The sequence below is a fragment of the Gordionus sp. m RMFG-2023 genome, chromosome 1 (genome assembly GCF_954871325.1).
Source record: "Gordionus sp. m RMFG-2023 chromosome 1, tfGorSpeb1-WG-v2, whole genome shotgun sequence".
Classification (NCBI taxonomy): domain Eukaryota; kingdom Metazoa; phylum Nematomorpha; class Gordioida; order Chordodea; family Parachordodidae; genus Gordionus; species Gordionus sp. m RMFG-2023.
Genome location: NC_088775.1, coordinates 21,212,228 through 21,233,189, shown reverse-complemented (window position 1 = coordinate 21,233,189; position 20,962 = coordinate 21,212,228). Strand labels below are relative to the sequence as shown.

Sequence of the window (20,962 nt, the reverse complement as noted above, 5' to 3'; positions counted from 1 at the left end):
AAAGTGTCTAAGAACGGGATGAAATTGGATATTTTATAATATTCTATAAGATTTAGTTTTTAATTCAACATCTATATAAATATTATGAAATATTCATCTACATTCATTCTTCCTGTTCACATTTTCCTCCAAATCATAGTGAGCTATATGAAAATAATCTATTAATGCAACTAGCAGTAAGGATAAACTCTGCTTGATATTGAAAAATTTTGACGTGGCTGGGGGGGGGGGGGGGCTAAAATTTTTATTAGCTTAAAATGATATTTAGGAAAACAGTCAAATTTGCGATGGGGGGTGAAATTTCCCCCTCCCCCCCCATTGGTTACGTGCCTGTTCATGGTAAAGATCATTAAAATTTTACTATCTGATGTTATTTTAGTTATGGATAAGCATCAATTCATAAAAGTCATCTTATTAATGCCTATAAAGGGAGGATAGAATATCTTCCCCTATAATCACCACAATTGAACCCAATAGAAAATTTTTCCGGGGTTTTCAAAACCAAATAGTTCATAAATTCCACCAAGCTCAAGGGAATATATAGTAAACAATATATTTCAAATTATGAATCAATTTATTCCTTATGATTTCACAGATTTTCATAATCATGTGCAAAATTATTTGGAGCTGGGCTATCATGGACTACCACTTAGGTAAAGTAATGTTAATAATATAATAAATTAAGATTAACTTTTATATTTTGATTAAATAGGTATCACTTACCAAGCAATTTCGTATGAACAAGGGAATGCTAGCCTTTAAATATTTCATATTTTATTTTATATTCTTACTTTTGAGTTATCAATTTTATAGTTGTATAAAATATGAAAATTAGAATTATAAGATATTTTTCTATAAAAAAATAAAATTATAAAGTCCCTGTAAAGAAGTATAAAAGTAAGAACTATATTGTGCCTTGTTAACAACGAGAAAGACATCTTTAAAAAATAAAAATGTGCCGAAGTAATAAATATATAATAATGACTATATTATATAATTATAATATTAGGCTTAATCTGTTATTTTATATTATATCGCTAAAAACTGTAAAAATTTTCCTAATTAAATTATTAATAAATTTATTATAAAAATTAAATAAAAACCAGTTTGGAATGTAAAAAAGAATCTCGTTACAAGGATTTTTTTAAATTTTTTATAGACAAAGATCTTATCATTTAATTTTTATAGTTTTAATTAGGGAGTACCGATATTTTATATAGGATCGGGCCGATATTTCACCCATTTTATAATATAGGTTATCGGCTAATATTATAAAATTTTTAAGATCCGATCCGATATAAAATGGCGTCTTTAACAAAAATAAAATGTTATAAAATTTTTAAAAAAAGTTATATTTAAAATCATTTATTTTTATAAATAAATTCGAAATCCATTTTTATGTATATATTTTTTAATAATAATAATTAATTAATAAACATTCTGCCATATTGTTATTTTTTTACTCATTCTGTTTATAAAAGTGTGCGATAATCTCTTCAGAATATCTTTTTAGTGAAGCTGGTGATATTGACAGTTGCCATCGCCGCAAGCTGACTTCTGTTTGAAATTTTGGTATTTCCAAAAAGAAATCTTCGATATATTAATGTTAAATATTATTTTAATTATTTATTTCAAATTTCATAATATATTTGTTTATTACTTATTATGTATATAGATTAATGTTATATAAAAGTGATTTAACAATAAAAAATTTTATATACTTTTAGAATTGCAATTAAATTGAATATAAAGTATAACTGATCATTATAATATATTCAAATGACATAAGTTATGGTAGAGTTAAATTATAGATGTTATACTAATAAAAAGTATACTAAAAATTAAAACTATTGGTATCTTTACAGAATACAATTTGATGATATCGGATCAGTAATCGGCCGATATCAATTTAATATCGAGAATATCGGATCGGCCTCCAAAAAGTGGTATCGGTACTGTTGCATTATTCTAATTTTATTATTTATTACAATATAAATTTTATTTTTTGTTATAATCTAATTTTTATTATTTGATTTTTATTATGTGTTATAATCTAATTTTATTTTATAAACGGCGTAACCTTACTTTTTTTATATTATTTTACTTTTTTGTATTTCGTTTATATTCTAATTTGGACTTATAAAAAATGTATATAATAGAAGTGTGAAATGGAAAAAATAGTATTAATATATACAATAAAGTTAATAAAATATATTTTTTTATTTACCTGCACCATTTACATGTTACTCTACATGGTGCTCCAGTTTTGGCAAAAGAAACTCGCCTCATGGAAATTTTTTTTTAAAAATAAAATTTTTTTCCCTTTGTAAATATGGTTAATAAAAAAAATTATAAAATGGTACAAACAATTCTATATAAGATGGATAAAATAAGGGTAAGTCATTTCAAAATTATTTTCATCAATTATGTTCGCCTTCAAAGTACTAAATGTACCCCATCAAATTTCCATCTACGATATTTTATTTGATTTAACTTATAATTGCGATGTCAACTTTTCTAGGATAAACGGTACGGAGGATGTACTGTTTGAATTTATGAATTTAAGAGACATGATAAATTGCTTTGAATTATTAAACGGGAAACACTATATTTACAGCGATAGTGATTTCATTGAATTAATTTGTATATTCATTAAAACATAAATAGTTATACCAAAACTTGAATTAATAAAATAATAAATGTTATAATTGCTTATTTATGTGTCTTATTAATTAAATATGGAAATTAAACAAGAATTTACACATAAGATCCCTAAGTTAGTGGGTCCTCTTACTGAAATTTATTTAGACAGAATATTAAATTACTTTTCGACCAGTACATTATCGGACTCTATTAAAATTAATACTTTGCTTAATAATTTATCAGACGAAGTTTTTGACGACATTAAGGCAATTTGTTCTGATACCGATATTTTAGATCTTAAAATTGTGATTAAAAAGTTAACCTATCTTTTAGCAGCGCTAAATTTAAATACTTTAATTAATAAAATGTAATTTTTTGGACGATAGTAGATTAAAAGAGAAATTGCGGACATCTACCTTAAACGATAAGATTAAATACAAATTCTCCAAAAATTTTGACCTTACATTGAATCAGATGGTGGAATTAGGGGTGAAACTGGACTCTAGTAATATTAAGTCTGAGGATAATGATATAAGTTATATAAATAATGATAAAAAGTCCGATAAAGATAAAAATTTTTGCAGTAGAAATGATAATAATTTTAGAAATAATCTTAGAAATAATTATGATAATAGATATAGAAATGGGAATTACAATAATAATTTTAGATACAATTATGGTAATAATAATTCGCGATACCACGATAATTATAACAATTATAACTATAACAATTATCGCTATAATAATAATAATCAATCGAATTATGGTAGAAATAATACATGGTATGATAATAATCAAAGAAAACAAATCCAATACGGTGACGGAAATCGTAACAATTACCAATCTTATTACAACAATTCAAACAATTATAGAGGTAATGATAATAATCAGAGAAAGCAAATACAATATAACAACAACTCAAATAATTATAGAGGTAATGATAATAATCAGAGAAAGCAAATACAAGATAACAACAACTCAAATAATTATAGAAGTGGCGACGAAAATAATAGAAAGCAAATACAATACAATAATGATTACAACATGAATATTGAAGAAATTATTGAAGAAAAAGGCGACTCTACAAAGAACAAAGATGATAATGATTTTAATGTCAACAATTTATCTGGCGATATGATTAATGACAAAGATAACGCTTTTATGACTACTTTAAAAGTGAACGACATGGTTACTTGTATGCAAGTGGACACTGGATCCAAATACACTATTATACCTCATGGTCTGGCTAAAAAACTTGGTATTAGAGATCTTAAGAAATCCGAGCTACAACTCACTGCTTATGATGGGAATGGTTTGTTTAATCACAAGCTTGATATCCATATCGTAAATTGTCTCCATTAATCATAGCTTGTTTGATAGTGCTCAATTGTTATTATCATTTTTCCGAAATTGTTATTATCATAAATAAGTTGCGAATAAGAAATAATAGTTTATCATAAGAATAAATGAAGAATGATAAATCAATAAGATTGTTATATTTTTAGCGTTTTAATTTCTTGCGTTTTAATATAAGCGTTTTAATATTTAATTTACTTTATACAATTTAATATTTATTTTATATTTTAAGTTACATAGTCTTTTAAATAAGCAGGTTTTTTTTTAATTCGCACAGGTCTAGAGATAGGTGTTATATCGTTATTATCAGTAATTTTTACATTTTTGTCCATACTTCCCTCCTTAAAAGAATCCTTAGAGTCATAGTTAATAATTGTGTTAAAACAGTTTCTAATTCTTATTTGATCTAAATGTCTCCTCAAAATACCTTTCTCAGTCTTAATTTGGAACATCATATCACTTTCTTTATGTGTGATTATACCTTTGCACCATTTATCATCACCTTGTACTTTATACCAAACAAAATCTCCTACGTTAAAAGTTCTATTTCGTGGTAAAGTAACGTTTAATTTATTCTCCTTCTCCTCCATCGGTTTTAATAAGTCCCATTTAATTCTAATATCTCGATTAAACATTCTCTGTGATGGTGTAACTTCTGTAGTATCATTACGCGTATTTCTGTAATTAAATAAAAATTTGCTAAGTGCGATATCTGGGTCTATTTTAATATTCCTTTTCATATGTGTTTTGAACGTTCTAACCATGCGTTCAACCTGGCCATTGGATTGCTGGTGATAAGCAGATGTAAGCACATGTTTAATACCAAAGTTGTTGCAAAATTTTTCAAAATCGTTACTCGTAAAGTTAGTGCCGTTATCAGTAACTATAGTTTCAGGTATTCCATATAGCGAAATAGTTTTAAAGATTTCTTTTAAAGTAACATCAGTCGTAATATTTTTAACAGGAATAATAATTGGAAATTTGCTGTAGGCATCGACTATTATCAACCAATTTTTTGTGAAAAACGGACCCGCATAATCTATATGTATCCTTTCAAACGGTTTGGTTGCCGAAACCCATGGTTTTTGTATCTTTATAGGATTATCGTGTATTACAATCGTCACAACTTTTCACTTCCATAACGATATCATTATTTATACCAGGCCACCACATGTAATCTTTGGCTAAGGATTTGATTTTTCCTGCTCCCAAGTGACCTTCATGTAATGACTGTAGTATAGTTTTTCTCATAGAAGACGGAATTATGATTTTATTGCTTTTGTAAAGACAATCCTTAATTATACTTAATTCCAATTCAATGTTTTTATAAATATTATTCATTATAGGTCTGTTGTTATTAATATCATTTATGACTTGTTTTAATTCCATATCTTTCAAAGTTTCATCACGAATTTGATCAAAGTTAATAGATAAGTCCTCATATTCATTTATAATGGTTACATTTTCAATAGTTTCATCACGACATTCTTGTGGTAATCTCGAAAGGCAATCAGGAACAACATTATATTTACCGGCTTTATATTTTATATTAAAATCATATCCCCCTAATGTAATATTCCACTTCTGGAGTCTTAACGACATGGTGCTATTATCCTTAAGACCCTTGGTGAAGATGTGAACTAGAGGCTTATGGTCAGTAATAATTGTAAATTTTGTGCCGATTAAATATTCCTGAAATCTCTTTATAGCGAACATTATAGCGAGAGCCTCACGCTCAATATTGGTATAGTTCATTTCAGACTTTAATAAAGTTCTCGACGCGAAAGCTATAAATTTTTCTTTACCATCTTTTTCAATATGAAATAGTACAGCTCCTAAACCACATTTTGATGCGTCAGTGGCTATCCCTATAAGAGGATCGGCAATTTCCGCAAAATTGTTCAAAAATTTTCTATAGTAGCCAGCCATTCCCAGAAATGTTGATAATTCAGCAGCTGATTTTGGTTCTGGCATATTAATTATTGCTTCAATTTTGTCGTGATTAGCATGAATCCCCTTAGCGTCAATATCATGACCCAAGAACCTCACTTTGTTTTTAAAAAACACACTTTTATTAAAGTTAGGTATTAGCCCATACGATGATATCCTATCAAATACTTTTTTTATGTTGTTAAGGTGGGCTTCATCGTTTTTTCCAGTTATAAGTAAATCATCAATATAAAATATAACGTCATCCATGTCACCGAAGATTTGATCCATAATCTGTTGAAAAATTGCAGATGAGGTCTTAAGCCCAAAAGGAAGTCTAGTAAATTGGTAATATCCCTTATGCGTAGATATGGTTAAAATATTTCTGCAACTTTTATCAATTGGAATCTGTAAGAAAGCATTTTTAAAGTCAATCTTCGTAAATTTCTTTCCTTCCGAAAGTTTAGCAAATAGATCATTAATTCGTGGTAGAGGGTATCTAAAGTCTTCTAAAGCTGGGTTTACAGTATCCTTAAAATCAGCGCAAAGCCTAATGCTCCCATCTTCTTTGTAGACAGCGGTAACAGGACTTGCCCATCGGACATCATTCACCGGCTCAATTATTTTATCATGTATCCATTTTTTGAGTTCATTACAAACAAGATCAATTTTTGAATAAGGGATGCGTCTAGGCGGTATAATTTTAGGTTGGGCATCACTTCTTAAATGTAACTTGACACTTGCTTTGTTGATTGGCCCATTAGTTAATTTCGATTCACACTCTTTAATCAATTTTTTTATTTCATCTTCATAATTAGTGTCAATATTTGCTATAAATTTATTTAAAATATTTTTGAAAGCATTGATCCACGTACGTCCCAACAAGGCATTTTTACTTGATTCAACCACTACCGCTTGTAAATATTTGGAAATACCATCATAAGTCACTTTAACTTGAGTAGTTCCTATGATTTTGATTAAATTCCCATCATAAGCAGTGAGTTGTAGCTCGGATTTCTTAAGATCTCTAATACCAAGTTTTTTAGCCAGACCATGAGGTATAATAGTGTATTTGGATCCAGTGTCCACTTGCATACAAGTAACCATGTCGTTCACTTTTAAAGTAGTCATAAAAGCGTTATCTTTGTCATTAATCATATCGCCAGATAAATTGTTGACATTAAAATCATTATCATCTTTGTTCTTTGTAGAGTCGCCTTTTTCTTCAATAATTTCTTCAATATTCATGTTGTAATCATTATTGTATTGTATTTGCTTTCTATTATTTTCGTCGCCACTTCTATAATTATTTGAGTTGTTGTTATCTTGTATTTGCTTTCTCTGATTATTATCATTACCTCTATAATTATTTGAGTTGTTGTTATATTGTATTTGCTTTCTCTGATTATTATCATTACCTCTATAATTGTTTGAATTGTTGTAATAAGATTGGTAATTGTTACGATTTCCGTCACCGTATTGGATTTGTTTTCTTTGATTATTATCATACCATGTATTATTTCTACCATAATTCGATTGATTATTATTATTATAGCGATAATTGTTATAGTTATAATTGTTATAATTATCGTGGTATCGCGAATTATTATTACCATAATTGTATCTAAAATTATTATTGTAATTCCCATTTCTATATCTATTATCATAATTATTTCTAAGATTATTTCTAAAATTATTATCATTTCTACTGCAAAAATTTTTATCTTTATCGGACTTTTTATCATTATTTATATAACTTATATCATTATCCTCAGACTTAATATTACTAGAGTCCAGTTTCACCCCTAATTCCACCATCTGATTCAATGTAAGGTCAAAATTTTTGGAGAATTTGTATTTAATCTTATCGTTTAAGGTAGATGTCCGTAATTTCTCTTTTAATCTACTATCGTCCAAAAAATTACATTTCTTATGAAGTTTCAATACTCTAATGTACCACAGCATAAAACTCTCTGATGAGTTTTGTTGAAGAAGATTAAATTTATTAATTAAAGTATTTAAATTTAGCGCTGGTAAAAGATAGGTTAACTTTTTAATCACAATTTTAAGATCTAAAATATCGGTATCAGAACAAATTGCCTTAATGTCGTCAAAAACTTCGTCTGATAAATTATTAAGCAAAGTATTAATTTTAATAGAGTCCGATAATGTACTGGTCGAAAAGTAATTTAATATTCTGTCTAAATAAATTTCAGTAAAAGGACCCACTAACTTAGGGATCTTATGTGTAAATTCTTGTTTAATTTCCATATTTAATTAATAAGACACATAAATAAGCAATTATAACATTTATTTATTAATTCAAGTTTTGGTATAACTATTTATGTTTTAATGAATATACAAATTAATTCAATGAAATCACTATCGCTGTAAATATAGTGTTTCCCGTTTAATAATTCAAAGCAATTTATCATGTCTCTTAAATTCATAAATTCAAACAGTTCGTAAAAAGAAATCTTCGATATATTAATGTTAAATATTATTTTAATTATTTATTTCAAATTTCATAATATATTTGTTTATTACCTATTATGTATATAGATTAATGTTATATAAAAGTGATTTAACAATAAAAATTTTTATATACTTTTAGAATTGCAATTAAATTGAATATAAAGTATAACTGATCATTATAATATATTCAAATGACATAAGTTATGGTAGAGTTAAATTATAGATATTATACTAATAAAAAGTATACTAAAAATTAAAACTATTGGTATCTTTACAGAATACAATTTGATGATATCGGATCCGTAATCGGCCGATATCAATTTAATATCGAGAATATCGGATCGGCCTCCAAAAAGTGGTATCGGTACACCTACACCCCTAGTTTTATTCAATATACACCACAAATTTTTACTTTTTATTTCATAAAACTAAAACTAAACTTTATTTTTAAAATTAATCACATAAAAACAGAGTTGATAAAGTATCTAGATATAAAAATTCCGTATTTGTATCCAGATACACTTTTATAAAAAGTATCTGCATCTTATTTTAGAGGTATCTGTTTTAAGATACTTTTTAAGATATATTTTGATATACTTTTATTTAACGCTTTTTATCTTAAAAATAAAAATTAAAATGCAAAATTCATATCTCATATGAACATATAATTTAAATAAATATTAGAAAATATTAAGACTAATATAATAAAATATATATAAAATATTAAACTTATAATAAAAAAAATAAATCGTCAGTCTAGAATTGGAGTGCCCCACTCGACATTTTCAAAATTTTTGAGTTAGAAGTGGTTAATAATTTATTTATTCCCAATATATATAAAAATAAAAACTAGATTAAAAAATAATAATTTTTGCCAAAGTTGCTCTGTCAAAATTGATTAATAAGCTCTTCCTATATTTGATTTTCTCATTTTAAACATTTGCACAAGTGGAGAACTCCAATTCTAGGCTGACGATATTTCATTAAATATAATTTTTTTTCTCCATTTAAATTTAATATCAATTCAAGATTGTGAAGGAAATTTATATCATGTAAAGGAATACATTGTATAGCCATGAATTCCATTAATTATTAAAAACAATAGCATTGATGCACAGAATTATTTTAAACAAATAAATTTATTTAGAATTTTTTAAATAATTTTTATAAATATTCCCCTACTATTAATAAATAAATTATAAGTTTAAAGTAAATATTTTTTTTAAATAAATTCTCGTTTGTTCAAATAAACGATAGAAATAGGGGTATTGATTTTTTTTATGTGGTCGAATTAAATGAGAACAAAATATAAAAATGTTTTACATATTTTGTTCTCTTATAAAAGTTTCTGTTCAAGAACAAGGCTAACTTATATATATGTATGATAAAAATTATATCTGTATCTAGATTTTTTTAACATTGTATCAGTAGTTTACAGACAATATATCTGTCTTGAAATCCACTTTTAGGCAATGTATTTATATCTAGATCCATTTAAAAAGTATCTTTTAACAACTCATAAAAAATAAGTGCAAGAAAATTATTTTAACACTTAATTAATACATAAGATGAATAAAAAAAATAATAATAATATTATATATCAATGTTCATGTATTATAAGTGATTACCAATAGATTTCTTATTATATAATATTTATTTAATATCTATTAAAGAAAATATTAGATTAGAAAAAATAAAGAGGATTTATAAAAAGTCCAAAAATAAAAGATTTTGACTAAGATTTAATAATTAAGATGAATATTTTAGGATTATTTTTTTAAATTATTCTACATAAAATACCTTTAACTAAGAAAAAGAAAGAAGATATGATGACAAAACTATAATTTATATTATTATTTATTTATTGTAAATTTCAGGTGTCGTATTTTTAAAAAAATTTGTTTTAATATTTAAGTCAAAAAATATATATAAGATCATTTTATTTGTGTTCAACATCTTTTAAATTGCTCCCCCCCCCCCATTTCACTGTATAAAAAAATGGTTGTATACAAAATAAGAATAAAATTAATTTATGAAATAAAATAAGATGTTAACTTTGTTTATTTGGTGCAATGTGTTTTATTTGGATGGGATTTGATAATGCCTTCTTTGGATTTATAAATTTTGTTAACAGTCTTTTTAGAAAAATTAAATCTTTTAGCATTCTCTCTTTGAGTATGATAATTTAAAAATTAAAAACCTCAATTAATCTGTCCACTTTACAAAGTTACCAGTTGCCCAAGTGTTCAAGGCATATTCTAATAGTAGTTAAGAAGAATTTGATTGGGACTCAAAATTTAGGTCAAATTAAGAGTTTGCAAATTATAAAGAGCCCAAATAAGACAGGTTTGACTGTATACATATTTATGAAAATAAAATGATTATTTCAAAAAAATGTCTTATTTAATTGTATCTATATTTACAAACAGATTATCGAATATTTGTTTATTTTTATTTGCAGAATGTAAAATTTTCCGTTGGAATTCATAGTATTTTTGAATAAATTTATCCATGTGATATATTTATGAATAAAGAATATATATTACCTTGAAAGAATATACCATTTAATTTTATATTAATAATTGGCTCAAAGTCAATGGCAATTGATAGAAAATTATTTTGTCTTATATGAATTTTGGAATTTGGATCATTCAAAAATATTCCAATATAGCCATTACCTAATTATAAAAAATGTAAAAATAAAAACAATTATTAAACCTAAAAAAGGTGTAAAATTATAATCATCCAGGTGCATAAATTGAATTATTGTATTCATATAGGGAGTATTATGATACAAAAATAAATGATCATTCAAACAATTAAGACAGATATCTAGAAAATTATATAAATTTTATTTTTAAGATATTGCTCAATACTTGATTTGTATTTTTGCTTATGTTGAAATAAAGGCCAAACATAGAGAAGAAAGATTAAAATACTAAAAATAAGAATAATCAGTTTTTTAATTCTAGATATAAATATTTATTTAAAATTAAACTAAAATAGTTACGATATATGTTTTTCCACCAATTTCTTGAATGGATAAAGTTTTTGAAAAATTTCCATAAATATATCTGCAAATAGAAGGTAAATGAATATATAAAAATCAGATATATAAAATACATATTTACATTTTCTTATTTTTTTGAAGTCAAGCAAATTTATATTCATGGTATAATAGCTTGCCTAAATTATCAAGCCACATTTTATTACATTATCATATCATATAAGAGCATGCTCTGTAACCTAATAGAGTGTAAAGTGATAATTGACAGGTAAAATTTATTTTTTATTATAGTTATAACAAGTTAGTATCTATTATAATTTTACCATATCCTCGCTACGTTATCGCTACGTGGTGGTGTTATCGGTAGGTATTTAATTATTTTTATCTATGCCAACAATGTCTTAAACATTTCATCTTCCTTGTAGAAACAATTGAGAAGATATATATATATTACTTCCTAAATAATATCATGTTGACGCTTACACACAACAGGGCATAGTTATTGTTACATGTTTGTAACTATATATTTTAATAAGCTTTTTTATTTTTGAAGGTTTAAGGCGATCGTTTTTTAGTAACTATTATATGTTGTAAAGTGGACGTGATTATATATGTTATACCAGGCTTGTACGCAGCGGGTGGGGGGGGGGGGGAACAACCCTCCCCCACCTTCCCCGAAACCAAAAAATGCAGATGCCTGATATATTTTTCAAAAATATTATTGTTTATATTAATTTATATATGTTAAAATAATTTGTTTATATTAATTTATATACGTTAAAATAATTTATTCCTATCTCATATTAAATATATACTTAATTACATTTATTTATCACATTCATCTAATAAGTTATTTTAACCATTAATTTCGATTTCAAGTTTTCCATGGCGTAATATTTACTTAATATTTTCAAATTTTTAATAGCGTAATATTTATCTACCATTTTCAAATTTCTAGTTAAATAATAATTACTAGTAGAGAGCCCGTCAAAAATGACGGGGAATGAGAATATGTCATGCTAGGTTCACCCTGAATTTATAGTGAAGAGCGATTGCGATTTCGCATCGATTTTCATTATAGTGCAGTGCAAAGCGTTATTAATTCAAAATGGTATCCATCCTCAAATTATTATTTTTTTTATAGAATGATCTTGAAGAGGAGAAGATGCTATCTTTTAATAAAACAAAAGAGGGCGAATTTTATGTCCTTTTTCCTAAACTATTAAAAAATGAGCCTAAATTTTTCAACTATATGAGAATGACTAAAGTAATTTTATTCTATATTATCTATAATTCATTTTATTTAGGAAACCTTTTATTATATACTCAAACTTGTAAAACCTTTATTACATACCAAATGTACCAATTTTATAAAACATCCTATAAGTGTGAAGAAAAGCTTATGGTTTGTTTAAGGTAAAAATAAAGCAATTTATTATTTAAATATTTTTTTTTATTTAGGTATTTAGCAACATAAGATTCATATAGTATTAAATCAACACTGCTATTCTGATTCAATCCATGATTATGCTTATATTTATATAAAAATCCTATATTATAGATTTTTATAAATTTAATTATATCTTATTTTGTATGTTATATAAATATCTTGTTTTGTATTTTATATAAATACCTTGTTTTATATTTTATATAAATACCTTGTTTTATATTTTATATAAATACCTTGTTTTGTATTTTATATATATTATAATAAAAATAAAGTTATTATTAGTTTCAAATAACAAAAATATATTCAAAATAATTTTAATCAATAATCTTTTATAATATCAAGTATTGTTATTTCTTTTTTTTCCTGATTGGTACAATCATATAATTTTTATAAATATCTTGTTTTGTATTTTATATATATTATAATAAAAAATAAAGTTATTATTAATATAGTCTAAACTCATAAAATATATATGTAGGAATATGTCACTAAAAAAGCTATATAGTTGTTCTAAATTCATCTATTGAAAATATTTGTATAAAGCAAGTTAACATAAATTACCAATGTCATTAAACTTTCTCTAAGATAAAGATCATTCATTATAAATTATATATTTAGACATTATTAATTACCAAACTCAGTACAAGGCTTAATTAATGCAGGACTTTTGGGAATAATTATATCATTCAATGTATTTCACAAAATGTTTATTTCAAATAATATAAATACATACAAAATATATATTTCAAATAACAAAAATATATATTTCAAATAACAAAAATATATATTTCAAATAACAAAAATATATACAAAATAATTTTAATCAATAATCTTTTATAATATCAAGTATTTTATTTGTTTCATCTTTGGTACAATCATCTAATTTTTCTTTTAATTAAACATATTGCATGTTCTGTTGATTTATTTTTAAGCATTTCCAAGGTTATTAATGCTTTATCTGCTTCTTATTTTTATTAATTTCCTATAGTCATCTATTTAAAATTTATCAATAAATCAAAAAATATAAATTATCCATATCATTGTTCTTTCTCTTAGGACATTTATAATAATAACTAGGTGACCCAACATAGGACATAGATTCTATATAAAAGATAATATAAATTTTTAGACATTATTAATTACCAGAATCATTAAGATTTAGTGCTGCAGAATCTTTGGGAATAAATTTATCATCTGATATATTCTCACTATCAATGAGATCACCTAAATAATAAATATATTTTAATAAATATATTTTATCAATTAAAATGCTATATTTTACATTCATATATACCTCTTGTTATTTCATTAAATATATCATTTGCATCTATAAAAGCTATTTTATCTATTTTCTAAAAAAAATTATATTTAAATCATAATTTTAACTGATCCTTTGGTTTTATATCATCAAAAAAGGTTGTCATTGAATTCATTTCAATTAATAAAAAATTAGCGCTAAATTTAAAAGTAGCGCAATATCGTGCCGTGCCGCATGCAATGACATATCGCATGATATACTTTTTTTTTGTGTTTTGATGTTTTGTCGCGTGACTTATTGCTAAATTTTGCTTAAGCTTAAAATTTGTATGCTCAATTTAACAAGCTGATTGCTCAATAATATTTTCTCCAGCATCATTTGAGACCATAACCAACCCAGGTAAATTATAGAATATATTACTATTATGCTATCTTGTTAACCTGGAAATTTTCTTCTTAGAATATATACTAATATGCTATCTTGTTAACCTGGAAATTTTTTTCGTAGCATCAATTGATAATCCTTTAAAATATGCTATCTTGTTAACCTGGAAATTTTAATCTTAGCATCAATTGATAATCCATTCAGGAACTCCAACTAATCAAGGTAAATTTAAAATATGCTATCTTGTTAACCTGGAAATTTTAATCTTAGCATCAATTGATAATCCATTCAGGAACTCCAACTAATCAAGGTAAATTTAAAATATGCTATTTTGTTAACCTGGAAATTTTAATATTAACATCACTTGATATAATCCATTCAGGAACTCCAACTAATCAAGGTAAATTTAAAATATGCTATCTTGTTAACCTGAAAATTTTAATCTTAGCATCACTTGATATAATCCATTCAGGAACTCCAAAGTAAATTTAAAATATGCTATCTTGTAAACCTGGAAATTATAATCTTAGCATCACTTGATATAATTTATTCAGGAACTCCAACCAACCAAAGTAAATTTAAAATATGCTATCTTGTTAACCTGGAAATTTTAATCTTAGCATCACTTGATATAATCCATTCAGGAACTCCGACCAACCAAAGAAAATTTAAAATATGCTACTAGTTTTATCTGGAAATTATGATTATTCAATAAATCAATTAATTTTTTTAAAGCAAAATGCCCAATATAAATTTATAAAATCTAAATTTAATAAAAATCTACTATTTTCTAATAATTATTTATATTCTCAAAATAGAGAAAACTATTATATGCATACCAATGACATATGTCATTGATGCTTACATAGATATTTATTAATTATTAGGTTTTTACCTAAAAATTCACATCACTCTTTATCAATATTATGATCATGCTGTTAAAATTTTCATTTTTTAATGCTTTTTATACCAAATTTACACCATTTTATATAATATTGATATGCAAAAAGTAATTACCATAATTTTATATATTACTATTGAAATACAAATTGCAATCATTATTTTATATACCACCTATTGATATACAAATTGTAATCATCATTTTCTATACAATTAATATTCAATTGCAATATATACAAATATTTATACACCACCATCAATATACAGTCTTAATAAAAATAATTTTATAATTGATATGCAAATTGCAATCTTTATTTTATATACCTTCATCAATATATAGTCTCAATAAATATAAATTTATATACTATTGATATATAAATTGCAATCATTATTTTATATAGCATTATTATACAATTGCAATCATTATTTTATATTTGTCAATCACAATAATAATATTTATCAATCATATTAATAATATTTATATATACTATTGATATAATTGCAAAAGTAATAATAAAATTGTTAGGCTTATATTTCATTATTCTTACAACACGCATGCTTATTCATTATATCATATTTTTTATAAGTAATGTTGTTAAACGGCTCGATTAAAACGGCTAACTCAATATTTTATCTGAAAAAATATTAGGCAAGCCAGCAGACCTTGCTCAGAGGTGGCATAAAGGTTTGGCATAGTGTTGTTAAACGGCACGTTTTGAGCCGATTTTTAAAAACGGCTAACTCAATATTTTAGCCAGAAAAATATTGCTTAAACCTCAAGATTTCTATAATATATGTGTAGACCCTTGTTCCTTCTATGAGCAAAATCTTCCAGCTTGGGTAATATTTTACTGGATGAAGTATTGAGTTAGCCGTTTTTAAAAATCGCTCAAAACAAGCCGTTTAACAACACTGGCATCTATTAGCTAAATCTCGAGGCTTAGTCAATATTTTGCTAGCCAAAATTTGAGTTAGCCATTTTTAAAAACTCGACTCAAATCGAGCCTTTTAACAATATTTTTAAGTAATATCTAAGTAATCCGATATTTATATGAATAAATACGTATGATAAATAGCTCTAACAAAATAAATCTCATATTTATAGGAATAACAAGTATAAATCCCTATGTTAAAAATTTTATTAATGGTCCTAGTAGGAAAAGAGATTAACATATTCCCATTAATCATTAGAAATCTAAAAATTAAAATATGAGTAAATCTGATATTTATAGGAATAATAAGTATAAATCTCTACGATAAAAATTTTATTAATGAAGTTCCTAGTAGGAAAAGAGATTAACATATTCCCATTAATCATTAGAAATCTAAAAGTTAAAATATGAGTAAAACTGATATTTACAGGAATAATAAGTATAAATCTCTACGATAAAAATTTATTAATGGAGTTCCTAGTAAGAAAAGAGATTAACATATTCCCATTAATCAATAGAAATCTAAAAATAAATTAAAATATGAGTAAATCTGATATTTATAGGAATAATAAGTATAAATCTCTACTATAAAATTTTTTTTAATGGAGTTCCTAATAGGAAAAGAGATTAACATATTCCCATTAATCATTAGAAATCTAGAAAAAAAATCAAAATATGAGTAAATCTGATATTTATAGGAATATTAAGTATAAATCTCTATGATAAAAATTTTATTAATGGAGTTCCTAGTAGGAAAAGAGATTAACATATTCCCAAATCATTAGAAATCTAAAAGTTAAAATATGAGTAAATCTGATATTTATAGGAATAATAAGTATAAATCTCTACGATAAAAATTTTATTAATGGAGTTCCTAGTAGGAAAAGAGATTAACATATTCCCATTAATCATTAGAAATCTAAAAAAAAATTAAAATATGAGTAAATCTGATATTTATAGGAATAATAAGTATAAATCTCTACGATAAAAATTTTATTAATGGAGTTCCTAGTAGGAAAAGAGATTAACATATTCCCATTAATCATTAGAAATCTAAAAAAAAATTAAAATATGAGTTAATCTGATATTTATAGGAATAATAAGTATAAATCTCTACTATAAAAATTTTATTAATGGAGTTCCTAGTAATATTAACCATATTGTATAATTGAATTATAAATAAATTATATTAAATAGATAAATAATATTATAAATATATAAAATATGTAAATAATATTATAAATATATAATATAAATTATACTATTTTAATTATATATTAATTATGTTAATAATATTAATTATTATATTATAATTAAATCATATTAAATATTATAATTATATATTACTAAAATTAAAATTATATATTACTAAAATTTATATTAATACAATTTATATATTTTTATTTATATTAAATTAATTTCTTTAAATATTATATTAATAATATATTATGTTAAATATTACAATTATATACTTATTAAAATTTATATTAATACAATTTATATATTTTTCTTTATATCAAATTAATTTAATTACTTTAAATATTATATAAGTAATATATTATGTTAAATACAATTATATATTTATTAAAATTTATTTTAAATGATTTTAATATTAATTATATAATTATAATAAATATTTGATTAAGGTATTTTATTAAAATTTATAATGATATTAATTTAATATTAAATACTTAAATAGAAAAAACTATCTAATCTGTAAAAGTCAAATTTTTGATATTTTTTTAAATCTCTCGCTTCAAACTTATAGGGGCCATTTTGACAGCCATTTTAGCTTATTTGTCTTTTTGATATTTTTAAGAGTATATAAAGCGGACCCGAACCAATGAATGCGATATCATATTTACTCTATTTTGCATTTATCGCGTCTAAATCGCAATCGTGCCACTATGAATTCAGGGTCAAGCTCACAATATTAAGAAACATCCAAGATCTTATAATTTAAAAAAAGTTTATCAAGCCCAGCTCAACCCTTAATAATTTGTAAAAGATATTCCCAAGTCAGGTGCAAGCTAATATTAATTTTGAGGTTCCAAGCCCAGTCCTACCCATTATAATTTTGAAAATTTTTTCCCGCCTCGGAGATAGTTTAATTTTTAATATAATCACATGAAAGGGAATTATCTGATTTACCATAGTTTAAGATGTAAGTGAGAAACATGTGAATTCCGTATTAAGGGAAACTGGGAAGGCCTGGGCAAACCAGTTATTAGAGAATCTTGACAAATAAAATAAAAATAACCGACTCTTATACTTTTTAGAAATATGATCATTTAAAATTATATCTAAAAAATATGTTGTTTATTATATAAGGTTATTGTTGTTTTTCAGATAAATTTAATGTATGTCTTGCATTTCTGAAATAATTTGTCAAAGAATTTGATAAAGGATATATATATTTTTATGTTAAGTAAAAAAAAATGCTATATATTTAAATTACAAAAATGCCATTAAACACCAATGAAAATTATATGCAAATTATTTATATACTAGTTGATAACCCGTCAAAAATGACGGGGATGATAATTTTATTCGTTCTTTTACGATAATTCTTTTTACCACTCCCCCTCCTCCTTCAGGCCAATTCCAACCCATTAAGACTAAGAGTGATGAATTGTCTTTTTTATTCAATGATTGATGAATAATATATTTTACCTTTATTTGATGATGGATGAATCAGAAATTTTCCTATTTTATGAGATGTGATTTCGAAATTTATATTTTAAATTACAAAAATGAATAAAAATGAAAAAATATCTCATATTAGCATCATACTGATCACCCGTCAAGAATGACGGGGAATTATAATTTGAGAAGTGATTTAGAAATTTATATTTAAAATTACAAAAATGAAACAATATATCTTATTAGCACCCTAAATACTAACATTATTTACCAGACACTGATCACCAGTCAAGAATGACGGGGAATTATAATTTGAGATGTGATTTAGAAATTTATATTTAAAATTACAAAAATGAAACAATATCTCTTATTAGCACCCTAAATAATAACATTATTTACCAGAGCTCCTGTTAGTCAGAATTGATGTTCACTCCCCACTGGGTGAAGGTGGGAGATGGATTTTAGGGGAGCAAAGAAATGAAAAAAAGAATGAAAAAAAGAAGGAAGAAATAGAAAAAAAGAGACAAAGATATGAATTGTAAGAAATTATAATAAATATTTATACTTCAAGAGTTGATGATTATCGGGTTACAACACATATGCATTTGTAGCCATATAAAAAATATAATATAAAAAATTTTATAATATAGAAAATTTTACCTAAAAAAGGAGATTTAAAATATTTTCAAAATTGAGAGGGATGTAAGAATTTTAAGCATTAGTCGGGTATATCACCGTATCTTGACTTTTATTTGTTAATGTTTTGCCATGGCCAGTAGTTTGCCGTATATATCCTGAAATAAAACGTGTAAATTGGAATTATAAAGTAGAATTTACTGTTGTTGGTGAGGAAGATGGTTTAGCGATGGTGAAGAAGTTCTCTTTTCTTTGCTCAATGTGGTTTCGTTTTTGAAGATGATGTTGAAATTTCCTTGCTCGTAGTTTGCCGTAAATAACCTGAAAAAAAAACGTGTAAATTGAAATTATAAAATAGAATATACTGTTGTTGGTGAGGAAGATGGTTTAGCGATGGTGAAGAAGTTCTCTTTTCTTTGCTCAAGGTGGTTTCGTTTTTGAAGATGATGTAAAGTTGGTGATTTGATGGTGAATAACAAAGTTGGTTTAAATTTCTTACAAATTATGAATTTAAGATTTCATTATATATGATATTTTGTGTGAATGTTTTATCATTTTTTAAAATTTTTCCTTGTAATTCTGATGGCAAAATCATAATTTTCATATTATTTTGAGATTTACATCTAGTAAGAGCCACATATAGTTGTCCATGGGCAAAGACGGGCTCAGGGAGGAATAAGCCTACATGATCAAAAGTTTGTCCTTGACTTTTATTTATTGTAATCACAAAAGCGGGAATTATAGGAAACTGTCGTCTTTTTAAAGTAAATGGTAACTGAGAGTCACTTGGAGTTAGATCTATTCGTAGGAGAAAAACTCGATAACCCTTATTAGTGCCTGTCAATACCTCAGCGTCGATAAAATTAATATGTAAATGTAGTATGATTAAACGGGTACCATTACAAAGTCCTTTCTTTGGGCTCAAGTTGCGTAATCTCATAACAATTGTACCAACCTTAAGTGTTAGCTTGTGAGGTGGCATACCGGATGGAGTTTGTGAATGCAAAAATTCTATTGGAAAATTCATTATATCATCCTTATTATCGCTTTCAATGGAATCTGCACTATAATAATGTTTGATAGGGCCTGAAATTATAATAATGATATCGTTGTTGAGGGTAAATTTTATTTTTGGTGGTTAATATTATTTTAGTAGAAAGACTATCTATATCAGCAATTTCTATAGAATTACCATACACACATTTAATTAATGAATCATTTTCAAGCAAATAAGGTGGGATTTCAACACTATTTGTAGGAAGATCAGAATTGCTGCTTGATAGCCCATCTCCAATTTTAAGTAACCAAGCATTGTAATCAACTTGCTCTGATGGAATACGCATATTATC

At 24.9% G+C, this 20,962-nt stretch overlaps 1 protein-coding gene and 2 long non-coding RNA genes across 9 annotated transcripts in view; 1 reads left to right on the top strand and 2 right to left on the bottom strand.

Moving 5' to 3' along the window:
- The window catches only part of LOC135930797 (uncharacterized protein KIAA2013 homolog), a 52,011-nt gene extending 40,236 nt beyond the window's left edge, over positions 1–11,775 (bottom strand). For all 5 annotated transcript variants that reach the window (XR_010572893.1, XR_010572891.1, XR_010572892.1 and 2 more), the window contains exons 1-6: positions 11,734–11,775; positions 11,535–11,649; positions 11,414–11,477; positions 11,280–11,371; positions 11,122–11,235; positions 10,950–11,081 (exon numbers count right to left, since the gene is read on the bottom strand). Coding sequence is in view for 2 of the 5 variants with exons in the window: in XM_065467585.1 (XP_065323657.1) it covers positions 10,950–11,081; positions 11,122–11,235; positions 11,280–11,371; positions 11,414–11,477; positions 11,535–11,574 (442 nt within the window). In the remaining 3 variants the exon portion in view is untranslated. The remainder of the gene's footprint in view (positions 1–10,949; positions 11,082–11,121; positions 11,236–11,279; positions 11,372–11,413; positions 11,478–11,534; positions 11,650–11,733) is intronic.
- A 2,608-nt stretch (positions 11,776–14,383) lies between these two features.
- Positions 14,384–15,657, top strand: LOC135931966 (uncharacterized). 3 transcript variants are annotated; one of them, XR_010573229.1, is made up of 7 exons: positions 14,384–14,517; positions 14,578–14,724; positions 14,773–14,812; positions 14,885–14,902; positions 14,951–14,984; positions 15,033–15,074; positions 15,123–15,657. It is a non-coding gene; the product is annotated as an uncharacterized LOC135931966 (long non-coding RNA). The 3 variants fall into 3 exon arrangements; XR_010573228.1 differs by having other exon boundaries at positions 14,626–14,724; positions 14,773–14,902; positions 14,951–15,074; XR_010573227.1 differs by having other exon boundaries at positions 14,773–14,902; positions 14,951–15,074.
- A 4,024-nt stretch (positions 15,658–19,681) lies between these two features.
- LOC135922336 (uncharacterized) lies at positions 19,682–20,358 on the bottom strand. The gene is made up of 3 exons (XR_010570857.1): positions 19,979–20,358; positions 19,815–19,934; positions 19,682–19,771 (listed from the first exon to the last, which is right to left on the bottom strand). It is a non-coding gene; the product is annotated as an uncharacterized LOC135922336 (long non-coding RNA).
- Positions 20,359–20,962: the final 604 nt, after the last annotated feature.